The sequence below is a fragment of the Notamacropus eugenii genome, chromosome 2 (genome assembly GCF_028372415.1).
Source record: "Notamacropus eugenii isolate mMacEug1 chromosome 2, mMacEug1.pri_v2, whole genome shotgun sequence".
Taxonomy (NCBI): Eukaryota; Metazoa; Chordata; class Mammalia; order Diprotodontia; family Macropodidae; genus Notamacropus; species Notamacropus eugenii.
In genome coordinates, this window is record NC_092873.1 from 269,035,083 (window position 1) to 269,057,906 (window position 22,824).

General features: G+C 41.0%; 1 protein-coding gene across 4 annotated transcripts in view; it reads left to right on the plus strand.

Annotated features, from left to right (window-relative positions):
- Positions 1-22,824, plus strand: part of LOC140527253 (very-long-chain enoyl-CoA reductase-like) — an 81,641-nt gene that overhangs the window by 29,306 nt on the left and 29,511 nt on the right. For all 4 annotated transcript variants that reach the window (XM_072644054.1, XM_072644051.1, XM_072644055.1 and 1 more), the window contains exons 2-6: positions 14,564-14,614; positions 15,307-15,358; positions 16,725-16,769; positions 20,593-20,696; positions 21,683-21,798. In XM_072644054.1, coding sequence (XP_072500155.1) covers positions 14,564-14,614; positions 15,307-15,358; positions 16,725-16,769; positions 20,593-20,696; positions 21,683-21,798 — 368 coding nt within the window. The remainder of the gene's footprint in view (positions 1-14,563; positions 14,615-15,306; positions 15,359-16,724; positions 16,770-20,592; positions 20,697-21,682; positions 21,799-22,824) is intronic.

Consider the following 22,824-nt stretch of genomic DNA (forward strand, 5'->3'; position numbering starts at 1 on the left):
TCTCTGAAAGAAAATTCCAAACAGTCTTTGAGGGCAAGGCAAGGTGTAACAAGGGAAACCAGAACCAGAGGGCTTTTCCTAAACCCCCCAGATGTTTGCAGAAGCAGTAACTGTGAATTGTAAAGGCAGAGAATAAGAGAGGACAACTGATTCAGTTAACCCACTGACAATCTGATGTTTAATGTAAACAGACAGAATAAAGTTGCTGTTCTCTTTATGGTACAGAAGGAGATTGGACTGCTTAATATTTCATCACATAAAAGCAGAGGGGTCCACTCGAGAGATTACTAAAAAATAAGAGGGTTTGCTCTCCTCTTGTGTGACTCGACACAAGTTGCTAATTGTCCTTGGATCTCATTTGCCCACTCTGAAAAATGAGAATGATCATATTTCTGGTACCTATCAATGCTAGAGGGATGCTGGTGGAATAACCTGGAACCTGGACATGGGTAGCATTTGCTTTGGTTCCTAGGACATTCCTGTGTTCACAATCCCATGCCAGCTAGAAAATCTGCAAAATAGGGATAATAGCATTTGTACTCTGAGGTGACTTTTACTTTGGGACTTACTCATTGGAAGTGTTTGTTTGGCCAGACAAGACTCTGGGCAGCTGCTAAGGAGCCCCGTGGCTTTGAAAACCCAGATGTTGGTGCTTCTCTTTCTGGTGATTATGTATGTATGATCAGACATTTATCTGTCTGTTAATCTGTCAGGCATTTGGAAGCATGTGTGTTGGCTTTCATTTCTCTATATTTTCTCTGAAGTTTAAGGTGCTGACTTTTCCCCCTGAACTAAGTGAATGATACATGTTCTTGAATAAAGGAGGCTGTTGACCCCTCAAGTTGCTTTCCTCCTGTGTATGTCGGGGTGCTTGCTTTTACAAGGGCCCATTGATTAGACCACTCTCCATCTCCTCACTCCAGTCATTATCATGACAAAAGTGCTTTGTAAACCTTAAAGTGCTATAGAAATATGCTATTTAATCTATCAGTATTTATTAATCACCAACTCTGTGCCAGGCATTATGTTTGCTGCTGAGAATACAAGCACAAAAATGAAACAGTTCTTGCACTTTTCTTGCACTTCTTTCTTTGGGGCAACTGTATACATATAAATGTAGGGATAAAAGTGTGCAAGGAGGGTTATTCACTTATTCACCCTCTCCACTCCCCTACCCCAACTACTGAATTTGCCTAGATGGTTTTCCTGGTATACACACTGTCTTTTGGCTCTGCAAAATTGTAACAAAAATAATCTTTAATTGTAGCAACAAGATCCTAGCCAGAGACATCACTCTGGCAAATACTTCAGTTTTTAAATCTCTGTGTCTCCTCATCGTTCAGTATTTTCCCCTCAATCCCTTCTTCCCGAAAGCAAACCCATTAACTACACCCAGATGAACAAATCCTTATGGTCATAATTTTTCTTATTTAGATACAAAGTAAATATTAAAGATTAAGAAAGATAAATAGAGGACAGATTTGGGGGGCATTAGGCAGCTCACAGGGAGAGAAGAAATATAGAGTTACCTTATTGGAGTCTATATTCTGGGGAGAGGGCATGACATTTCAGCCATACATTATCTGTCTCAATACTCCTTGTACCCGTTTGACTCACACCTTGGCCTTTCTGGCAGTTTCCCTGCAGTGGTCCTCGTAGTGTTCTGGGATCTCCGCCTATGGGCATGCTGAGGTTCCCCTTGCCATATCTGAATTGATCTTTACAAGATGATTTGAAGGTGAGCTTCATTTCATTTGCTGTGGCTGCACTTATGTTGCTGGCCCAGGGAGTGAAAATTGCTAGTTATAGCTCTGCACATGCTGTCTTCATTATTGCCTCTGTAGCTATGTTTCTGCTTTCCTTGTCCAGAACACTGTCTCATCCAATGCTAGATGCTTCATCAGGATCAGCTTATGTTTTTTTTAATGAAATTTTTATTGATTTTTTTGTCCTAATATTACCTACATTTGCCCTTGTAGATCTCCCCTCACACCTCCCTGACAGCCATCTCTTATAATGAAGAATAAAAAGAAGATAAAATTCAGCAAAACTAATCAACTTCTTGAAAAAAAGACTGATTCTATATAAGGTGTTCCACACTCATGGTCCCCTACCTCTACAAAGAAGTTGAGGAAAGTGTCTTCTCAGGTCTCTTATTTAGGGTTAAGCTTGCACATTATAATTTTGCAACATTAAATTTTCATTATTTTATTATTGTTCTTTCAATTTACATAATTGTATATTGTCTATATAGTTTCCCTGCTTCTGCTTAGATTACTTTGTATCAGTTCATACAGATCTTCCCACACTTTTTGGTGTTTGCTATATTCACAATGGTTTTTTTTACAAAATAATAACATTTCTTTGCATTCATGCACCACAAAGCCATACTCTAATAGATTGATTTCTACTTTGTTTCCAGGCCTTTACTACCACAAAAAGTGATGCGATAATATTTTGGTGCATGTGAGGCCTTTCTTTTTGTCAATGGCATCCTTCAATGTATATTTGGGTCAAAAAGTACGAGTAATATTTTGGTTACTCTTGAGGCTGGACTTTTTTTTTTTTTGACATTTCTTACTCCATCTAGACTTAGCTCATCTCCCCTTTTTTTTATATGATAAACAATCTCCCCAGTTCAACGCAGTTTGTTGTTTTAGTAAAAGCAGGTTAGATCCACATGCTAGTCAGCAGAACATGAGTCCATTTCATTCAACCATGTGTTTTCTTCTTTGATCCTAAGCTATTTTCACACATTGCCTTAATTCTATAACCAACAGACAAATAAAACAATAGGTTCCAACCCTAGGAGTGCCTTTTTCTAGAACTAGTCAATCGTATTATAGTGGAAAGAATGCTGTATTTGGAATCAAAGAATATGGGTTCAAATTCCAGCTCTGCCATTTACTACCTGTTAGACCTTTGGCAAGTCCCTAGGACTTCCAGTATGGAAATTCCCTCCCCATTGCAGATTGGTGACAGCTCTATAATTTCAGCCTTAAAGAGCTGCCCTGGTCTACTGAGATGTTAAATTCGTTGCTCAGGGTGTCACAGCCAATATGTATCAGAGATAGGACTTGAGCCCAGGTCTTTCTAACTCCAAGACCAGCTCCATTCACTCTGTCACTCTGACTCTCAACAAATTCATGTTGTCTCATGATGACTTCTTCCTTCTCTAAAGGCTCACAAACATTCCATTTAAAATACCTTCAAGAAATTTCCCAGGAATTACTGACAAACTTCCTGATCCAGAGGAACGAATAGAATTCACCTTATTTTTGAAAATCAAGATTTTTTTTTGTCTCTAGTTTTGCCGCACTTTTCTCATTCTCCATAATTTTTCAGAGCTTGTTAACAATGGGCTCACCAATCACCAGGGAAATTCTTACATTATCCTAGAACTGAAGGTCATTGAGCCCTGTTGCATTGAACTCACTGAAGGCAATTAGTGTCGGGGCTTTTTTTTTTTTAACCTGTCTTGCCAGTATGGTTACTCCCTTATTTCTAATATAGAGTTATGGTATAGGAAATCTTGTTATCTCTAAAGTCTAGACAGGGAGAAAAATCAAGAAATTATAACTTTCCAAGCTATATTCCACTTGAAAATTGCTGAAAAATTAGCCTACTCATAGAAGTAACCTTTCTAATATTCTCTCTCCCTTTTCCCCCTTTGATATACCTTGATTTGACTTTGAAGACCTCCTGGTAGAAACTACTTGATGGAATTACCAGTGCTTGGGATTCTGAACTGTCTCCAGCCAAAGGAGGGCCTAAGAGAGGCAAGTGGGGGTAATTGCTAGAACACCGGAACTTGGGTTAGGGTAGACCTGAGTTCAAATCCAGTTTCAGATCCATTCTAGGGCAAGTATGATCCTGGAGAAATCACTTAACTTCTGTCTGCCTCAGTTTCCTCATCTGTAAGATGGGGATAACAATATCACTTGCCCCCAGGGCTGTAATGAGGCTAAAAAGTTAATATTTGTAAAGCACTTAACAAACTTTAAAGCGCTATATGAATGCTAGTTATCATCATCATTATAGTTATTTTATTTACTCCCTCAGGGCAAAGGTAGAAAGGGCTGAGTGAAAATTGCAATGCAGTGGAGTAGAAGTGGGTATTATTTCACCTCAGTGAAAACAATCAAGGTCATTCTTCCCTCTTCCCTCTTCTTCTGTCCTCATCATCTCACATCAATCAGATACCTTCCCCTACTATCTCCTCTACCCCAGTCTGCTGTGAAGAGTTAGACCTTCTCCTTGCTAAGGCTAACTCCTCTATGCGCAACCTTGATCTGATCTGCTCCCTACCTCAGAAAATTGCCCCTGCTCTCCTGCCTACTCTCTAATCTTCAATATCCACCTCAGTCCCTACCTCCTGGCTCCTTCTCTGATTCCTACAAACATATTTATGTCTCCCCCATCCTCGAAAGACTCTCTTGTCTGATGCATCCTAGCTATGTGATCATGGGCCAACCACTCAACTTTGTGGAGGCTCATTTTCTTTATCTGTAAATTGGAGGTAACAGTTGTACCTACCAGACAGGGTTGTGGCAATGAGCAGACAGCATGATGCTTGAAAAACCATCGTCAATGTTAAAATACTATATAAATGCTAGCTGTTATGATTAGTATAGGGATAAAACTTGTAGTTTCATTGTACAGGGAACTCCCACATAAGAAAGTACCTTCCACCAAAGCAGACAGTCCTCCTTTGCTTCATTGCTCTTTAGAAAGCTTCCTAGAACACTGGCAGATCAAGTGACTTGGTCCCACAGTCAGTAGGTGTGAGAGGCAATACTGAACCTCAGTCTTCCTGGCTCAGAGATCAGCTACCAGGCCATGCTTCTCCTATTATTATTCATATGATTTTTAGTATTAATAGTGATGGTAATCTGAGACTGAAGGTGGCTCGATCACCCGTCACATGCTTTGATACAAAAGGAAAAAACAAACAAGAGGCAGAAGGGGATTTAACTGATTTATTTTGATTTGGTAATAGTAAAGCTCCCAAGAATTAGAGAACTGCTTAAGTTCGTTAATTAAATTTATCAAGTCCATGATGACTTGGCAGTCTGGGCAGCAAAGTTCCATCAGGCATCGCTAATCGCACTGGAAAGTTCTTGTTGCTGACATCCTCTTCTCTTCACTTCCCCCCTTGGTTTTATGTCAGTGTGGGGACAATAGTCCCTGAAAACTTGGAAAGGTAAAGAGCTAGGAGCCAGCTGGAAAATCACTCAGCTCCCTTTGGGCGTAACCCCTGCTGGGGATGAAAAGAGCCGCTCAGGTCCGGATCACTGCCAAGGAAGCAAACAAAAGCAGACTTCTGAGAGATTAAAGATTCACTTGATGACGGATTTTCCTCCTGATTAAGCAAAAAGGCACCAGATACAACCACAACAGATGCAAGAGCAGCTGCCTTAATTTCTCTTCTCTCCCTCCCCTCCCGTCTCCTCCCCTCCCCTCCCCTTTCATTCCTTTCTGTTTTTCTTTTTTTGAGGAGTGGGGCTTTGGGGTTTAGGGAGACAATCTCTGAACTCTGAGGGGAGAATCACATGGCAGAATGAAAAGAGCACTGACTTTGGAGTCAGAGGACCTTGGCTCAAATCCTGCCTCTGATGCTTCCTAGCTATGAGACCTTGAACTAGTCATTGGGCCTCAGTTTCCTCATCTATAAAATGAGAGGGTGAGGCTAGATGGCACTTGATGTCCTTTTTAGCCCTGTCTCTTCTCATCCAATGAACTTTGGGGACTTGTGCCCTGCTCCTACTTTTACCAAGATGGATACACTGGGCCAAGCATTGTTGATGAATGACAAGGAGGGCAGGGCAGCCTGCAGAGGAGCTTCTAGAAGCTGAGTGAGGATATACTGGCTGCCTTTCACTGCTCAAGTCAATGTCCTTGAGTGGAGAGCTCTGGGCTGGTGTAGGTTCAGGATGAACCTTTGCTGCCCCCTTACCTTGAGAATAGCTCAACCTGTCGCAGCTGCCTGAGGTTTCCACAAAACAGGAGGGAACAATGGCTATTCCTAGGTATTTTTTTTCTTTTAGCTGAATGTATACATACACATACACAGATATACACATATACATATATATATACACATATGTGTATATACCCATAATGTACACATAATATCAGTTTTTATAAAATATGTAGCATGAGTTTTGGAAATACATATTTATATATGTGTATGTTACATGTACATTTATATACATAAATATATACATATGTTTACAAAACCAATCTTATATTAGCCTGTCCCCAACAGGGTCAATGTATGACAGAATCTAAGTGCTGGAAGAGACCTCAGAGATCATGTGGTTCACTCTATTCCCCCTACAATAGGGGTTCTTAACCTTTTTTGTGTCATGGACCCCTATAGTCTGATGAACTATGGACCCCTTCTCAGAAAGATGTTTTTAAATGCATGTAAGAGATATGTAAGTGTGTGTATGTCTATGTATCTGTGTCTTTTTATGTCTATCTGTGAATGCCCTTGTATTTATGTGGGTCTACATGAGTTGGTTTAAATGTTGTATATTGTTTAACTGCTAACTCTCTGGGGGGAAAAGTGTGTTAAGGATAGCTTATCAGTATTGGAAAGACAGCCTCTCAATCCCTAGAACCCTTAAGGAGACCTACTGCTCCAGAGATTCAACGGTGCAAGATGGAAGATCATGGCAAAATTTGCCTGCCCAGAATAAGTCCATCAGTATTATACTTCAGTTTCATGATGGCATGTTTACAGGGGTTCTGGATAATGTTCTCACACTTTCCTAGTTAATAAAATGATGAAGCAGGCTTGTGTGCTTGCTCCCATGGATGCTTTCAATGAGGACAAAAACAGCATCAGGGTCAGCTATTGCACTGATGGTAAACTATTTTACTTGGAAAAGTTACAAGCCAAGACTAAAGTGGAGGGAAAGTTGGTGTGTGATTTTTTGTTCACAGGTGATTGTACACTCAATGTAGCCTCTGAGGCTGAAAAGAAATGGAGTATGGATTGATTCACTGCCACTTGTGCTAATTTTGGCCTAACAATTAACTCCAAGAAAACAGAGGTTCTTTATCAGTCAGCACCATACCATCCATATGTGGAATCATCAATTACAGCAAATGGAGAAATTTTGAATATTCAAATACCTTGGTAGGGTATTTTCAAGGGTTGTACACATAGATAATGAGATTAATATACACATTGCCAGAGCTAGCTCAGTGTTTTGGAAGCTCTGAAGGAAAGTATGAGAGAAAACAGATATTAGGCTGCCTACCAAACTGAAGAACTACAGAGGGTTGTGATGATCTCATTGTTGTATGCCTGTGAAACCTGGACAGTACACCAGCATCATGCCAGGAAACAGAATTGCTTCCATTTGAATTGTCTTAGGAAGATTCTGGTGATCATCTATCAAGATAAGGTACCACACACTGAGGTCCTTTCGTGAGCTGAACTGCCAACTCTACTGTAAAAAGCATAACTCCAGTTGGCTGGACACATTGTTTGAGTGCCAAACATACATTTGCCTAAAAGTCTATTTTAAGGAAAAAATACACAAGTCAAGTGCTCACATGGAAGTCAGAAGAAGCCATACAAGGACACTCTGAAGAATTTTGGAATTTTTTGTGAGACATGGGAGATACTGGCACAGGATGACCCAACATGACACGCCTTCTTCAAAGAACATGCTGTGCTCTAGGAGCAAAGAATTGCAGTAACTCAAAGGAAAAATGAGATGTGCAAATTTAGAGACATCCCTACTCCAAATGTTCCTATGGATTATTTGTGCCTGATCTGTGATAGAGCTTTCCCAGCTGGTGCTGACCTGATCAGCCATAATCTGACACACTAGAAATTGACTTCAACACAGTGGTGCCATTTTGGTTTCCTTTGAGAGTGAAGGACAACAATTAACCAAATGCCCTCCCCTCTAAGGCTCCTTTCCATCTGCTTCTTATTTATTTTGCGGGTACTACTTTGCATGGTATCTCCATAAAAACACATACTACTTGAGGGTAAGGCTTGTTTTCACTTCATCTTTGTTTCTCCAGTGCTTAGTTTAATGCCTGGCATACTGTCATTCTAGATAAATGCTTGTTTGATTCCAACCAAGGCTGAAGTCAAAGAAAGATCAATTGAGTGGAACCCAACCTATAGAGTAGGTTTTCCCCTTCCATAGCTAATTTGTGTAGAATCATAGCTAATTTAATTTTGTAGATGAGCAAACTAAGACTCTACAGGAGTTAAGTGACTTACTCAAGGTCACATAGGTAGTGAGAATGAAAAGGGGGATTCAAACCCAGGACCTCTGATTCCATAGCCAGTATTTTTTTCCACTGTGTACCCCACTTGCCACATTGTTTGCTATCAAAATAATGGAGGAAGAGCATCCCTTATGATTCCCAATATGTCTAAGACAATGAAAACCTGGAGTCCTCGCAAGCCTGGTGCCAAAAGAAAAAAAAAAGGAATGATAGAAAAAAACACAAAAAAGTTGATTCTTTGATGCTCCAGCTCAGGGAAGATAATTTGCTATCAGAAACCTTTGCTGAAAATACAGATCATGGTGTTCTTGGCTGAGTGTGCTGCTAATGTCCTGTGTCCAGCTAAGGAATGACTCCCAAACCTTGTGTATACTTGGAGAGCATCCTGTTCCCGTCAGAGGAAGTTCAGGTTCTCTGGTCCTAGAGGGAATGACTTTGGATTTTGATCCACCATATAGGGGCAAAGGTTTTTAAAAGCAATGAGGGGAGGAGAATTTTGAAAATTGGATTTCTCAGTCTGGATTTCTCCCAGCTGTCTTGGTGCCCTTGGTGTTATACTTCTATGAGGGGCAGGTCAAGACTGAATTTTGAAGAGATTAAGGCCTAGTTAAACACAAGAAGAGTCAGCAGAAAGACCAAGCTTTATCTTTAAAATTTTTTAATTGATATTTTTTGGTTTTACCTTACCTTATCCTTCTCCTTTCTCTTGTCTGTTATAAGCCTTTGCTTATAACAAAGATTGAAAAAGAAAGGGGGGGGAATCAGCTCAATAAAACTAAGAAATACACTGACCAAGGAAAACTTCAGTTCATGTCCCTCTTCTGACACCTTTGATGTCAGTCACTACGCAGTCCTGCTACTTCTACAAAGACGTAGGGGAGGTGCGTTCTCATATCTCTTCTTCAGGGTCAAGGTTGGTCATTCGAAATGCACAGCAGTTTTTATTGTTTGTGGTGCTCTTTTCATTTAAGTTGTTGTAGGTATTATGTGTGTTGTTTGTCTGTCTCTGCTTACTTCACCGTGCATCCATTCCTATAAGCCTTTTCATGATTCTCTGAGTCCTTCAGTCACCATTCTTACAACACAGTAATATTCCGTTTCATTCATGTAATGGAATATGACATGCCATTCTCGTTATGGCCATCAACTTTGTTTCCAGTTCTTTGCTACCACAAAAAGTACACAAGCATCTTTTCTTAAACTACCCCACCTTACCCCCTTACTAGTTTCTGTGTGTGTGTGTGTGTGTGTGTGTATGTGTATGTGTATGTGTAGATAATCAGGGTTAACTGACTTGCCCAAGGTCACCCAACTAGTAAGTGTCCGAGGTTGGATTTGAACTCATGTCCTACTGACTCCAGGGCCAGTGCCCCAGTCACTGTGCCTCCTAGCTGCCCCACCCCTTTATCTTTCTTAAAGGATGCGTAGGGGTCTAGGGGGAGGGAAAGATTAGGAAAATTTTAATGACCATCTGATAAGAGGAGACTACTCCACTTGAGTCACATCAGATGAGAGGAGAATCACTATCTCATTCTGGCTTGAATTCAAGGGCCCAAGGTTAATGCAAAATAGAATAAGTGAAAAAAGGGACATTCAGGACACAGAAGGGAAGGAAGCACCACACTGTAAATAAATCGTCTCATTCTCCAAGTCTACTCTTCTCACAATATGTCGTCTGCTATTTTTAGTTAGTTGACACCATATTAGGAAGGATAAAACCAACATTAACTTAGAGTCAGGTTGTATGAACCACAATTAATATGACAGATGAAAATAATCCAGGGTAATGATGCAGTCACTGTCATGTAACCTAACAGATGAGTTGAGGACAAACATCCTATTAGTAATGCCAGAGGGGCACTCCATGTGACAGCCGGGCAGTGAGGACAAATGAGGAAGACCAAGAATGATCTCATTCCTCTTTTCCTCCCACCCATGGCAGCTGTGCTATCATCTGCCCCTCAAAACTAATAAACAATTCTTTATGTTGCCCAGAAGACACTGTCTTCTGAATTAAAAACTAAATCCCCACCCCATGATGTGCCTCACTTGGACCTTATTCCAAGATGGATCCTGGGATCATAGATTTAGAGCTGGAGAGCACCCTTAGCAGGCATCTACTCCAGCCCCATCATTTTAATGATGAAGACCAAAGAGGTTTAATGATTTGCCCAAGGTCACACAGGTAGTGAGTGCACCCTAGCTGCCTTTCTGCTGCAAGTAGTCTGTCTCACTTTGGTGTGATACCAGCAATTGAGTTACATGGCTAATGGGTAAGTGCTCATCTTCAGTGGGTCTTCTGGAAGTAAGATGGTAACTGATAGATGATACTGCTAGGCCTGAGCAAAGCTGTAAAAAGGAAGACACTTTCGTGTTCCCTAAAGTTCTTCTTTCTATGACCTTGGGGACAGCTTTGCCTAGGTATCATACAAATGAGATAACATATGTAAAGCACTTTGCAGACCTTAGAATGCTTTACAAATGTTAGCCATTAGATAGTGTGTTTACCCCCTTCATTCAGATTGCTTGAGTTTATAGGATCAAAATTCTATAATATCCTATAAATCTTTATAGCTATAAGGGATCTCAGAGGAAATATCTCATAATTTCTGCAATTAAAATCTATTTTCAAGTAATGATTAGAGACTGGTCCTCTGATTTCCCTGGGATAGGGCCCTCTTTGGTAAGGAAATGCCTGCTACTAGAGAGGTCAGCTCTTTCTCTACAACTTACAGTGTTGCTTACAGTAGTGAGAGGCTGAGAAACAGGCCCAGGGTCAAATAGCTAGTCTGTGTCAGAGACAGGCCTCCAACCTAAGTTTTCCTGGTTCTGAGGCTGGCTCTTGATCCCCCATCATAATGCCTCTCAACAGCTCTGAGAAAGAGATCTGATAACCCCATACAGAGTTAGAGCTACAAGTGACTTCTTCATTCTTCAAAAGGTCAAGGCTATCAAAAATTCATATAATCAATGTCAAACTGCAGGGAAGCCTCTAAGTTTAGTACCCCAGGGATCTGTCCCTGACTCTGTTCTGTTCAACATTGTTATAAATTAGTTCTGTGAAGGCTAAGTTGATCATATTTTCAGGTGCCACAAAGCTGAAAGGGAGAGCTAAAATATACCACAGTGGAAGAGAGAGCAAGGTCATCCATTTTGCACTGCCCTTCCTCATTCAAATCTGATTCATGTGCAAGTCAAGACATCACAATTGTGATGTCATTGGTTCTTTTGGAGAACAAGGGATGAAGCACGACAACAACAACCGTGGTCATTCCCAAAAACCTTGACAAGCTGGATTCATGGGCTGGACTCAATGATGTTGACTTTGATAGGCACAGGAGGATGCTGGTGAATGTTTAACAACAGAGGTTAAGCATTGAATGGGAGGTTCTGTGACTCCAGAGATGTTGCTCTGGGTCCTCGCACATTAGGGGTTATTAGGCAGAAGCCGGGCACTCACATCTATCCATATAGAAAGTATTCCTATTCAGGTATATATGATAGATTAGATCAGCTTTGGGGTCATTTTAAATACTGAGATTCAAAGGAATTTAAAGATACCATGCTAGATGGCATGGTGTAGACCCAAGTGAAATCCTACCTCACACCCTTATTAACTTTGTGACCGTGGGCAAGTTATTTAAGCTCTCTTAGCCTCAGTTTCCTTGTCTGCAAAATGGGGTTTGTAATAGCATTTATTTCATAGGGTTGTTGGAAGGATCAAATAATATAAGTAAAGTGCTTTGTAAACCTTAAAGTGCTTTATAGATGCTAACTATTATTAATATCATTAAAAGGTGATTAGCACTATCCACTCATTTTATAGATGAGGAAACTGAGGTGCAGAGAAGTTGAACAACCTGCCTGAGGTCATATAGGACAATAATTGCAGAGTGGGTAATCGAACCTGGACTTTCTTGAACCTCATTGCACCCTTGCTTCTCCAACATCACAGTGGAAAACAAATAACTAACCTCTCTTTGGCTTAAGCAAAAGGAATGAAATTTTAATTGTGGATTTCAGGCATAAAGATCTCCTCAGAAATCATACCATGAAGACCAGTACTGTCACATGCAAATAGAACCAGATCGCTGTGGATCATATATTGACATAAAACTACAAATTAACACGTCGTACAATGTGTTGTATTGTATCTCTATTTATTTGGTTAAACATTTCCCAATTACATTTTAATTAGGTTCCTGCATCCTGGGAGTTTTGTAGCCTAAGTTTGACACCTCTGAAATAGACAGCCACCCTTCTCCCACAACTTGTAACATCAGTCCCAGAACCTGGCACATTGGTTGCCCTCATTCTTGGGTTTTTCTTTAGGTTACCAATTAAAAGTCATACTGATGGTGGTGCTTTGTCAGGTCCCCTGAAAACAGGGAGTCCAGTTCTGTGCCTCCCAACAAGACTAGGCATTTTCCTCCTAGGGTTAGGTTAATGAACCTAAACACATGGCTGAGAAACTAACAAAGCCAGAGAAAGCAGAGGCAGCAACTGTGAGACAAGCTTGAAGTGTGCCAATGGTGAAAAGCTAATTGGGGTTATGGAATTCTCTTTGTAGTGCTCTTCAGGTGAGTGCATAGGTGAGCAGCTTCAGCTGCGGGCTATAAATAGATCTCTTGCAGTTTGGCTTTGCCAGGGTGACAGAGAATGTGCCTTATGTCACTGGATAGAATCCCAGAATCTGGAGGCATGTGAAAAGGGTGATCTAGGACTATTTGTTCTTAGCAGGGTTCATGTTGTCTCAGAATATACAATTGAATTCGGTTCAGTCCAACCCAATTCAATGAATTTCAATTCATTGAATGTCTATTAAATAGGATCTTATGTGTAAGGCACTGCATAGGGATTTCAGGACTTGAGACTCTGCCATATAAAAACGGAGGAGGCAGAGAAAAGAATGGTGACCTTAGAGTCATGGGACTTCAATTCAAATTCTGGCCCTTCTCCTTCATTCCCTGTGTGACCTAGGCAAGATGTATAACCTCTCCTGGCCTCAGTTTCCTCACCTGAAAAAAATGAAAGGATTAGATTTAATGGTCTCTGAGGTTTCTTTCCTCTCTAAATCAGTGACACTGAAATAACACAGTTTCCAATTTCAAAGAAGGGCGATGCAGGAGGAAGAGTCCTGGGCTCAGAATCAAGAGATCTGGGGTCCAATTCCAGTCCTGAAATCTAGAAGTCAGATGGTCCTACACAAGTCATTTAATTTCTCTAAACCTCATTTTTCTCATTTACAAAAATAGGGAGGATATTTGCTCTATCTACCTTCTAGGATTGTGATGAGAGAAAAGTGCTTTATAAATCTTAGTGCCTATAGAAATACATCCAGTCAATCCACAAGCATTTCTTAAGAGTGCCAGGCACTGAGGAAGGTCCATAGCAGGGCACCAGAGCACTGGTGACTGGAAGAATCAGAAAAGTTCTCATATAGAAGCAATGTTTGAGCTGAGTCTTGAAGGAGACTTGTAAGTCTAAGAAGTAGAAGTGGAGGAGGGAGTGAATTCCAGGCATGGGGGAGAGGCATTGCAAGGATATAGGAGATAGGGAACAGATTATCATATGTCTTACATGAGGAATAGAAAGGAGGTCTGTTTGACTACATTGAGTGTGGGTAAGGGAAGTCAAGTACAACAAGACAGGAAAGATAGATTGGGGCAAAATCTGTTTTACTTTTGTCTCTGCACAATCTTCAGCACCTAGGACAGTGCCTGGCACTTACCAAGCACTTAATGCAGGTTTTTTGAATTGTGAAGGACTTTCAATACCCAACAGAAGAGTAATTCACTTTTAAAAGGTCCTTCATTTCCAAGAGAAAGTAGAAGTTGAAAAATGAGTGAGATGTGGTTAAGTGGAAGACAGAAGGCATTCCAAGGGCTTTGAACTACAGGGATTTCTAAAAAGTAAATATGGCATGTAAACCTCACATTGGTAGTCTGTGGGTAGGGAGTGGATTGATATGCATGAGATTTGAATGTCTTCCTAGTGACTTATCAGACACTGTTAAAAACCAAACTGAGGTCCATAGGAGATATGGAAGACTATAAAGGAAGCATCAGAAAATTTTTGCTATGACATACAAGTTATGCAGAACCAGATGAGAATTTTCATCCTTCCAGGTGGCACTCCATATCACTTTACATGGTTTTTTATTTACGACTACTCTACCTGAAATCACACATGGAGAGTCCCTAGGACAAGTTTTTATATATTTGACAGGTTGAGAGGGTGAGATAATCAGTGAGGTACTGATAATAAGTGGGATTCTTTCTGTTTTCTTCCTCCCCCACAGGTGGAAATCCTTGACTACAAGACAAAGAAGCAACTATGCTTTTTGGATAAGGTAAATCCAATGAATCCATGAAAATGTCACTAAAATGTCACTTCATCAAAACTGTGACTGAGAATTCTGGGTCTCGAGAAAAATTCAGGTAGGGAGTAGGCATGCTTAGAGGTCAGCCCCCTAGGACAGACTACGGAAGGGGTGGGTAGTAAACTGGTGGACCCCAGAAGGATTGGAGTGGGATTCTCATGGCTCTAGGAAAACCCTGTAGGGAGAAGAGCATTTCTCCAGACTGTTGGAGTTCAGAGACAAAGCTCCATTCCTCACTCAGGTTATGGTTCTATATTTTATAGTTCTTTTAAAAGCCTTATTTCCTGTAAACACCACCTTTCTAAGGTTCAGAAGGGGTGGCATAGTACTAGTTTATCCATTCCTATTATAGAGAAGTCAATTGGAATAGATACGAAAAAAAAAAGTCTTTCAGCCTTCCTGGTCCACACCCTTGCCTCTAGATTAAATGGGGGTTGGGGCGCCACACTTGGGCCAACTTTATACCCTGGTGTATTTGAATCATTTGATTCATTTGAACTCTCCAGAGAGGAAAATCATCCTTATCCATTACCAATCTTGGGAAATATTCAACTCTCCAGATCTGAGTCATGTTGCAGGAAATTGAATAATCTTCTATGTATGTCCTAATTAAAATGCATCTCTTTGTTCATTTGTTAATTGCATATACTTCTGATACCTAGGTTGAACCACATGCCTCAATTAATGACATCAGATTGATGTTCCATAAATTTTGTAAGTAGTGTATATGTTTTCTAAAGTATGCCAAACATAGACATCTCATTCATTGCAATTATCATATATACTGATGAAAATTTTATTGATTTGTTTAGAGTAAATTTTTTTATTAATTTGTTAGGTAGGTCTTTACCTACCTAACTTAGCAATGAACTTTGCAAACAGGAAATTCTAAATAGCATGTCTCAGAATGATTTCCTTTTTTTTAAAAATGTCTAAAGGCAATTATTTTAAATCAACTATGATGATATCTTAATTTCACTTGAGTACAATATGAGTTTCAATTAGACTACTGGTCTAATTCTCATATTGAGTATACTCTTAATAGAACAGAAAGTCAACTTGTCCTTGCAATGTCTTTGTCTAGTTGTCCTGTAGCTGACCAAATTTGGATATCTTTTCAAACCCATCATTTTTGGAGTTTTTATTAAACATTTTGAACTGGCAGTTCCACAGGCATCTTTAAAATGTCCACAAGAGAACTCACTGATTTTCTGTCCAATGTACTCCTTCTGAATCTCGCAATTTCCATAGAGAATACCATTGTCCTTCTGGTCAATGTAACCTTGGTGCCATCTTCAATTCCTCATTGTCCTTCAGCCCACATATCTAATCAGTTGCTAAAGTCTTGTCAATTCTTCCTCCATAATGTCTCTCTCATTCATCCATTTCTCTCAACTCACAAAGCCACTGCCCTGATTCTGGTTTTCAAAATCTCATGCCTAACCTTTTACACCTTTCGATCACCTTTTGCAATAGCCTCCTAATTGGTTTCCTTGCCTCAAGTCTCTCCCCACTCCACCTGGGAGTGAGAGAACCACGAAAGTAATTTTCCAAAGGACAGGTCTGACCATATTGATTCCCTCCTTAATCAATTCTAGTGGCTCCCCATTACCTCCAGGATCAAATATAAACCCCTGCACAAACTGGCCCCATTCTTCTTTTTGGTCTTATGAACTTCCCTTTACACACTTCCCAGTCCAGTCAAGCTGTACTTTTTACTGATCCTAACATAAAATATTCCATCTCTGACCTCCCTGCCTTTGTCCTGACTGTTCCTCATGCCTGAAATATAGTCCTCCCTCACCTCCACATCTTAGAATTCTCTGTGTCCTTCAAAACTCAGATCAAATGCCTCTTTCCAAAGGCTTTCCTAGCCGTCAGGTTGTTAGTGCCTCTGTTCCTCCCCCTGCATTACTTTGACTTAGTTTTGCATATATTTGTTTACATACATATTGTTTTCTCTCAGTAGAATGCAACCATTTTGAGGGCAGGACCTATTTTTTTAGTCATCTTTGCCTCCCCAGTGCCTGACACATAGCAGGTCCTAAAGTGATATTTGTTGTTACTGGTTCTCTTCCAGATCCCCAATGGTATCCAGCAAGACAGTCCATGAGACTTGATCCCAGTAAGTACCAGTCAATCAAATGGATGATGCTTTCAGGGAGAGGGAGGACAAATACCAACAGCTTTAGAAGAGCTCTTCATGCGAACAAAGTGCTAGCTAGAGATGGTGGCAGCCACAGCTGAAGTTTGTGGTTGTTGGGGTGAGATGAGTCTCTAGTCTTAACTGTGACCAATTTTCCATGGATTTAGTGGCTTTATGAAATGAGGTTGGGCTTGAGAGGCAGGAGAGATGACGGTTTAAATCCTGCCTCAGTATTTACTCATCGTGTGACAGTAGACCACTCATAGATTCTTTGAGTTTTGGTTTATTCATTTCTAAAACCAATCAAGTCAACAAGAACGTATGAAGTACCTACTATGTCCCAGTACTGGGGGGAACAAAGAAAGGCAAAAACAATCTTTGCCTTCAAAGAACTTACAGTTCTAATGGGAGCTGATAAATCCAATAGAAAATATTGGTTTCATCTCCAATTCCATTGAAGGTCTGCCTCTCAGTCTGGTAATTGGAAAGATATAATCTCAAATAAGATAATAACTGTAAAGCAGTTATCATGGTACCTGGCACATAGTACGTGCCATATAAATGTTAGTTATAATAATTATTATTATTACATTCTGAATGGAAGGAATGGTCTCTATGGTATCTTCTAGGATCAACTTACAGTTGCATTGGAAGAGCAATTAGCTGAGAAAGCAAGCATCTGGGTGTAGAACTCAATTCAGTAGGCACTTACTAAATGTTTCTTATGTGCCAGCCCCTGTTCTAAGTGCTGAAGATGCAAAGGCACAAGTAAAACAGTCCCTGTCCTCAAGGAACTTAGAGTCTACTAGGCAGCTAGTCGGCATGGTGGCTAGCACACTGCTCTCAGAGGCAGCTAGATGGGGCAGTAGATAGAGATTTGGGCTTGAAGTCAGGAAATCTTGTGTTCAGAAGTGACCTTAGACATTAGCTGTGTGACCTTGGGCAGGTTGCTTAGTCTCTGCTTGCCTCAGTTTCCTAACCATAAAATGGGTATAATACTTTACAGGATTGTTGTGAGGATCAAATGAGATGATATTTGTAAAATAGTGTCTATAACACTGCCTGGCGTGTAATAGTTGTTTGTCGTTGTTGATTTTCTGTCATGTCCCACTCATCAAGACCCCATTTGAGGTTTCCTTGGCAGAGATATGAAAGTGTTTTGCCATTTCCTTCTCCAACTCATTTTACAGATGAGGAGACTGAGGCAAACTAAGCAACTTGCCCAGGGTCTCTTAGCTAGTAAATATCTGAGGCCAGCTTTTCTTCCTGATTCCAGACCCAGCACTCTATCCACTGTACCACCTAGCTGCTGAAAGGCATAACTAAGGCTTGTCAACTGGAACTTTGTCCCAACGTGTTGAAATTTAGAGAGTGATAGCAGCTCTTGTATTCATAGTCAGTAGAAACACCCAAGCTACCCCCATATGGTAGATGTTTCATAAATGCTTATTCCCTTCCTCCCCCTCCTTTGAAATCACAAGACTGGAGTTCAAATCCTGTCTCAGACATCAATTTGCTGTGTGACTCTGAACCTCTCTCAGTCTGTTTCCCCATCTGAAGAATATAAATGGACATAATAGCAACTACTTTTCAGAGTTGTGAGGATAAAATGAGACAATTTATGTAAAACACTTAGCAAACTTTAAGTTGTTATACAAATATTAGCTATTATTATTATTGGAGAAAACAACATATACAGTTAAGTTAATGCAAATGACATGGAAAATAAATACAAAATAATTTTAAGGAGCGGAGGAAAGCACTAGCAACTAGGCTACTCAGCAAAGACACCTTAATGGTGGCATCACTCCAGCTATTTCTTGAGTGGATCCAAGTGGCAGAGTGGTGGAACGAGAGTATTCTAGGCTTGGGGGACGGCACATGGAAAGGCAGGGAGATGAAAGATCCAGTGACAGCTTCATTAAGGGCCAGTTACTGAAAGGACACATTCTCACAAAGGAAATATGACTAGAAAACAATTGAGTTGAAAAGATCTGGGGCATCCAGTGTTCTTTGAACCCAATATATGTCCGTATAGAATAGGCATCCAAAGAAAGCCAGTACAATCTCTGGGCTCATTAAGACAGACAGTGTCTAGGACTAGGGTGGTCATATATCATCCCACTGCCCTCATTAGGCCACACCTTATTCTGGGCATTGCACTTTAGGAGGACGTTGATAAGCTAAAAAATGCCTAGAGGAAGGGCAGCTAGGATGGTAAAAAGCCTAAAGCTCATTCCATAGAGAAAGAGTTAAAGGAACTGGGAGCAGTTAACCTGGAGGAGGCATAGGAAGGATGTGATTGTCATCTTCAAGGATATGAAGGCTGCCACGCAAAAGACAGATTAGCTTTGTTATGCTTGGCCCCAGAGAACAGGAGGATGATGGGGAACAGATTTCAGCTCAGTGTTGGGAAAAACCTCCTAACAGTTAGAGTGACCCTAAAGTGGAAAGGACTGCCTTAGGAGGGAGGGAGTTCTTCACCGAAGTCTTTCACCTGGGCCAGAAACGATGGCTCATGCCCGAGACTAGTGGATTGCTTGAACTCAGGCATTCTAATTGTAGACGGGCAAACACTGATAGGGTGTCCTCACCAAGTCTAGCATCAGTAGGATGAGCCCCTAGGAGTAGGGGGTCAACAGCCTACCTAAGAAGGGGCATACCAGCCCAGGTCAAATGATTCTGGCCAAAATGGACCAGGCCAAAGCTCCTGGGCCTGTCAAAAGTGGGAACAAGCCCATGAGTGGCCCGTGGACTTCTAGCTTGGGCAAGATAGAGAAATGAAGTCCCCCAAAATAAGAAAAAAAAGCCTAGATGGGGACTCTTGTTGAAGTTCAAGCTGGTATAGATGACCTCTAAAGGCTCTTGCTTCCAGGGATTCTATGGTTTTGTAGTTTTGAATGAAAATGAAACTATTCTCTTTTTTCTTCCACTTCTGCTCCTCCTCCATAGTAATAATGATGACAGCTAGCATTTTTATAGTGATAGAAGGTTTGCAAAATGTTTCACAAATGGTATCTCAGTTTACCCTCACAGCAACTCAGGGAGGCTGGTACAATTATTTTACAGATGATAAAACTGAGGCAGACAGGTTAAGGGACTTAGGAGGCACAGTGGATAGAATGCCTGGTCTGAAGTCAGGAATCTCTGAGTTCAAATCCAGCCTCAGACATTTTCTAGTTGTGTGACCATGGCAAGTCATTAAAAAAACAAACAAACCTCTGTTTGCCTCAGTTTCCTCATCTGTAAAATGCAGATAATAATAGCACTTACCTCTCAGCACTGTGAGGATCTAACAAAATAATAATTGTAAAGTACTTAGCACTGCTAAGCAATTGTTCCCCTCCTCCTCATTCTTATCCTCATCCTCCGCCTCTTGTGTAAAGTGCTAAACTTTATAATTATTATCTCATTAGATGTTCCTAACCCTGAGAGCTAGGTACATAGTATGTAATATATAAATGTTAGCTATTATCATTATTACTGCCATCATATGGCCAGTAAGTGTCTGAAACTAGATTTGAACTCAGGTCTACCTGACTCCAGGTCCAGGGCTCCATCTAACTCCCTCTGGGTAGGATTTCTAGTAGTTTTGCAAATGCTCTACAAATATTTAAAATGCTTTCCTCCAAACAGGAGCTCAAGTGACTCACTATAACTTCACAATTTGAAGGGTTCCCAGTGAATAAAATGTTCACCAAATGCATTTCCAGAGTCCATTATGAGACTTGGGATATAGCTCTTTCTCTGGTACTGTTTCCTTTCTCTTGCGCTCACCCACATGAGCATTTTTCCTTCTCAGAGGGAAAAGCCTTGAGGAATGAGGAGATCCTGCAAAAACTTCCAGTTGGCACAACAGCGACCCTCTATTTTAAAGACTTGGGGCCACAAATCGGATGGACAATGGTAAGCGATGAAGGGAGGGACAGATGCTCATCTAAGACTTGAGTTTCACTCATTTTCTCACTGCAGCGCTGGGGAGGGGGAGGGAAGGGCTGGGTTTTAATTTGACTTGTTCCAGTAGGAAGAGATTTGACTCATGTTGGAGGATCTGGGTTCAAGTCCTCGTCTCTGAGGAGCCTCTCCTTACTGCCCCTAAGTGATTTAAACAGGGGTGTAGTTATGTACCCTCAAACCTGTAGTTATGTACCCTCAAACCTCCTGGTTCATAGCATCATAGAAGAGTTGCAGTTGTATGCCTGCACCCCAGCTCCTGGGGATTTGAGCAGAGGGAGGGCTGGAAACAATCGTGCCTCCTGACTCTCCTCACAGTCCCTCCAGTCTTGTCCCTGCTTCAACTAGTGTGAGGACAATCGTGTCTCTGAGCCTTACTCCCTTCACTGTCAGGCAAGGAGAGTGGATGACTCCTTTAGAATTTCTTCTAGCTCCTCTTCTCTCCAAGTGATACTTGGATCACCTTCTTTCCCCCCTCCCTCCCTCCCTTCCTTCCTTCCTTCCTTCCTTCCTTCCTTCCTTCCTTCCTTCCTTCCTTCCTTCCTTCCTTCCTTCCTTCCTTCCTTCCTTCCTTTCTCCCCCTTCTCTCCCTTCCTTCCTTCCTGAAACTTCAAGGGACTGGCAGTGGCTGATAAGGATGGCAGGAGGTTGGGCAAACACCATCTTCCAGCTACTCTTGTAGCAGCTGACAGGCCTGAAGGATGAGATCTGTTATAATGAAGGCTCTCACACACAACTGTCACCTTTTAACATAGGGCAAAGCTAATGGAATTTTTAACCTTGTTGTTGTTCAGTTCTTTCCAGTCGTGTCCAACTCTTTGTGACCCTGTCTCTCCCCTCTTGGCCATCGAAGCATGTATCGGGTCCCACTAAGCAGCTGCAGGTGTGTTATCAGCCAACAAGAAAGGCCTCAAGTTACAAAACTCTTTTTTTTGCAGGTGTTTTTGATTGAATATGCAGGTTCACTCTTCATCTACCTCCTGTTTTACCTCCGAATGCCTTTTGTCTATGGTCTGGAAAAGAAACTCATGTCAAAGAGGCTTCCTGTGGTCAAGTGAGTCTTAGCGGGCATGCCAATCAGTCAGTCAACCATAGATTGGGGGATTATAGATTTAGAGCTGGATTGTTTCCAGATCTCTCATTTTCCAGATGAGGAAACAGAGGCACACATAGGTTTAAGGGACTTGCTCAAAGTCACACAACTAATAAGCATCTGAAGCGAGATTTGAACTCAGGTCTTCCTGACTCCAGATACAACACCTCATCCACTAAACCGATCAATAAGCAATTCATCTCACTCCTGAATCTTCTAGTCCAGGGGTACTCAAAGTGTGTTCTGAGGAACCTGGAGGTTCCCAAGACCCCTTTTAGGGTGTGGTCAAAACTATTGTCATAATGATACTAAGATATTTTCATTTTTAATATGGTAAATATCAATAGATATAACCCCTATAAACAAAAGTTCTTTGGGAACTTTGGGGGAACCAAGGAAGATTCAGTAGAAATTATGGTAACTTCATGACTTTGACTCCAGATATTCTACAATGACTGTGTCTTGAGGCAGCATGAATGAATGAAGATACACTTATTAAGCCCTTTCTATGGGCCAGGCACTGTACTAAGTTCTAAGGATTCAAATACAAAAACAAGACAGTCTCTGCCTCTGTGGAATTAACATTCTACAAGGGGGCAATATTAGCATAGCCTTGTGAATGGGGTGCTGGATTTAGAATCAGGAAAACTTGGGTTCAAATTCCACCTTGGACACTTAACTAGCTGTGTGACCCTGGGCAAGTCACTTAACCTCTTGTCTACCTCAGTTTCCTTGCTTGTGAAAGGACAGTAGCATCTACCTCACATAGGGTTTATGGGGCTCCAATGAGATGTCTGTGGAAAGTGCTTTGTGAATCTTAAAGCGTTTTACGAATGTAAAATATTGCTGTGGATTATTATGGAGAGGCATCTGGAAATAGTTTGGAAAATGTGGATAATGATCCTTGTCTCTATATGTCACAGGCTTGTTTGGGAAGTAACAACACCAACAATATAACTAATATAGCCCTTTAAAGTTCTCGAAGCA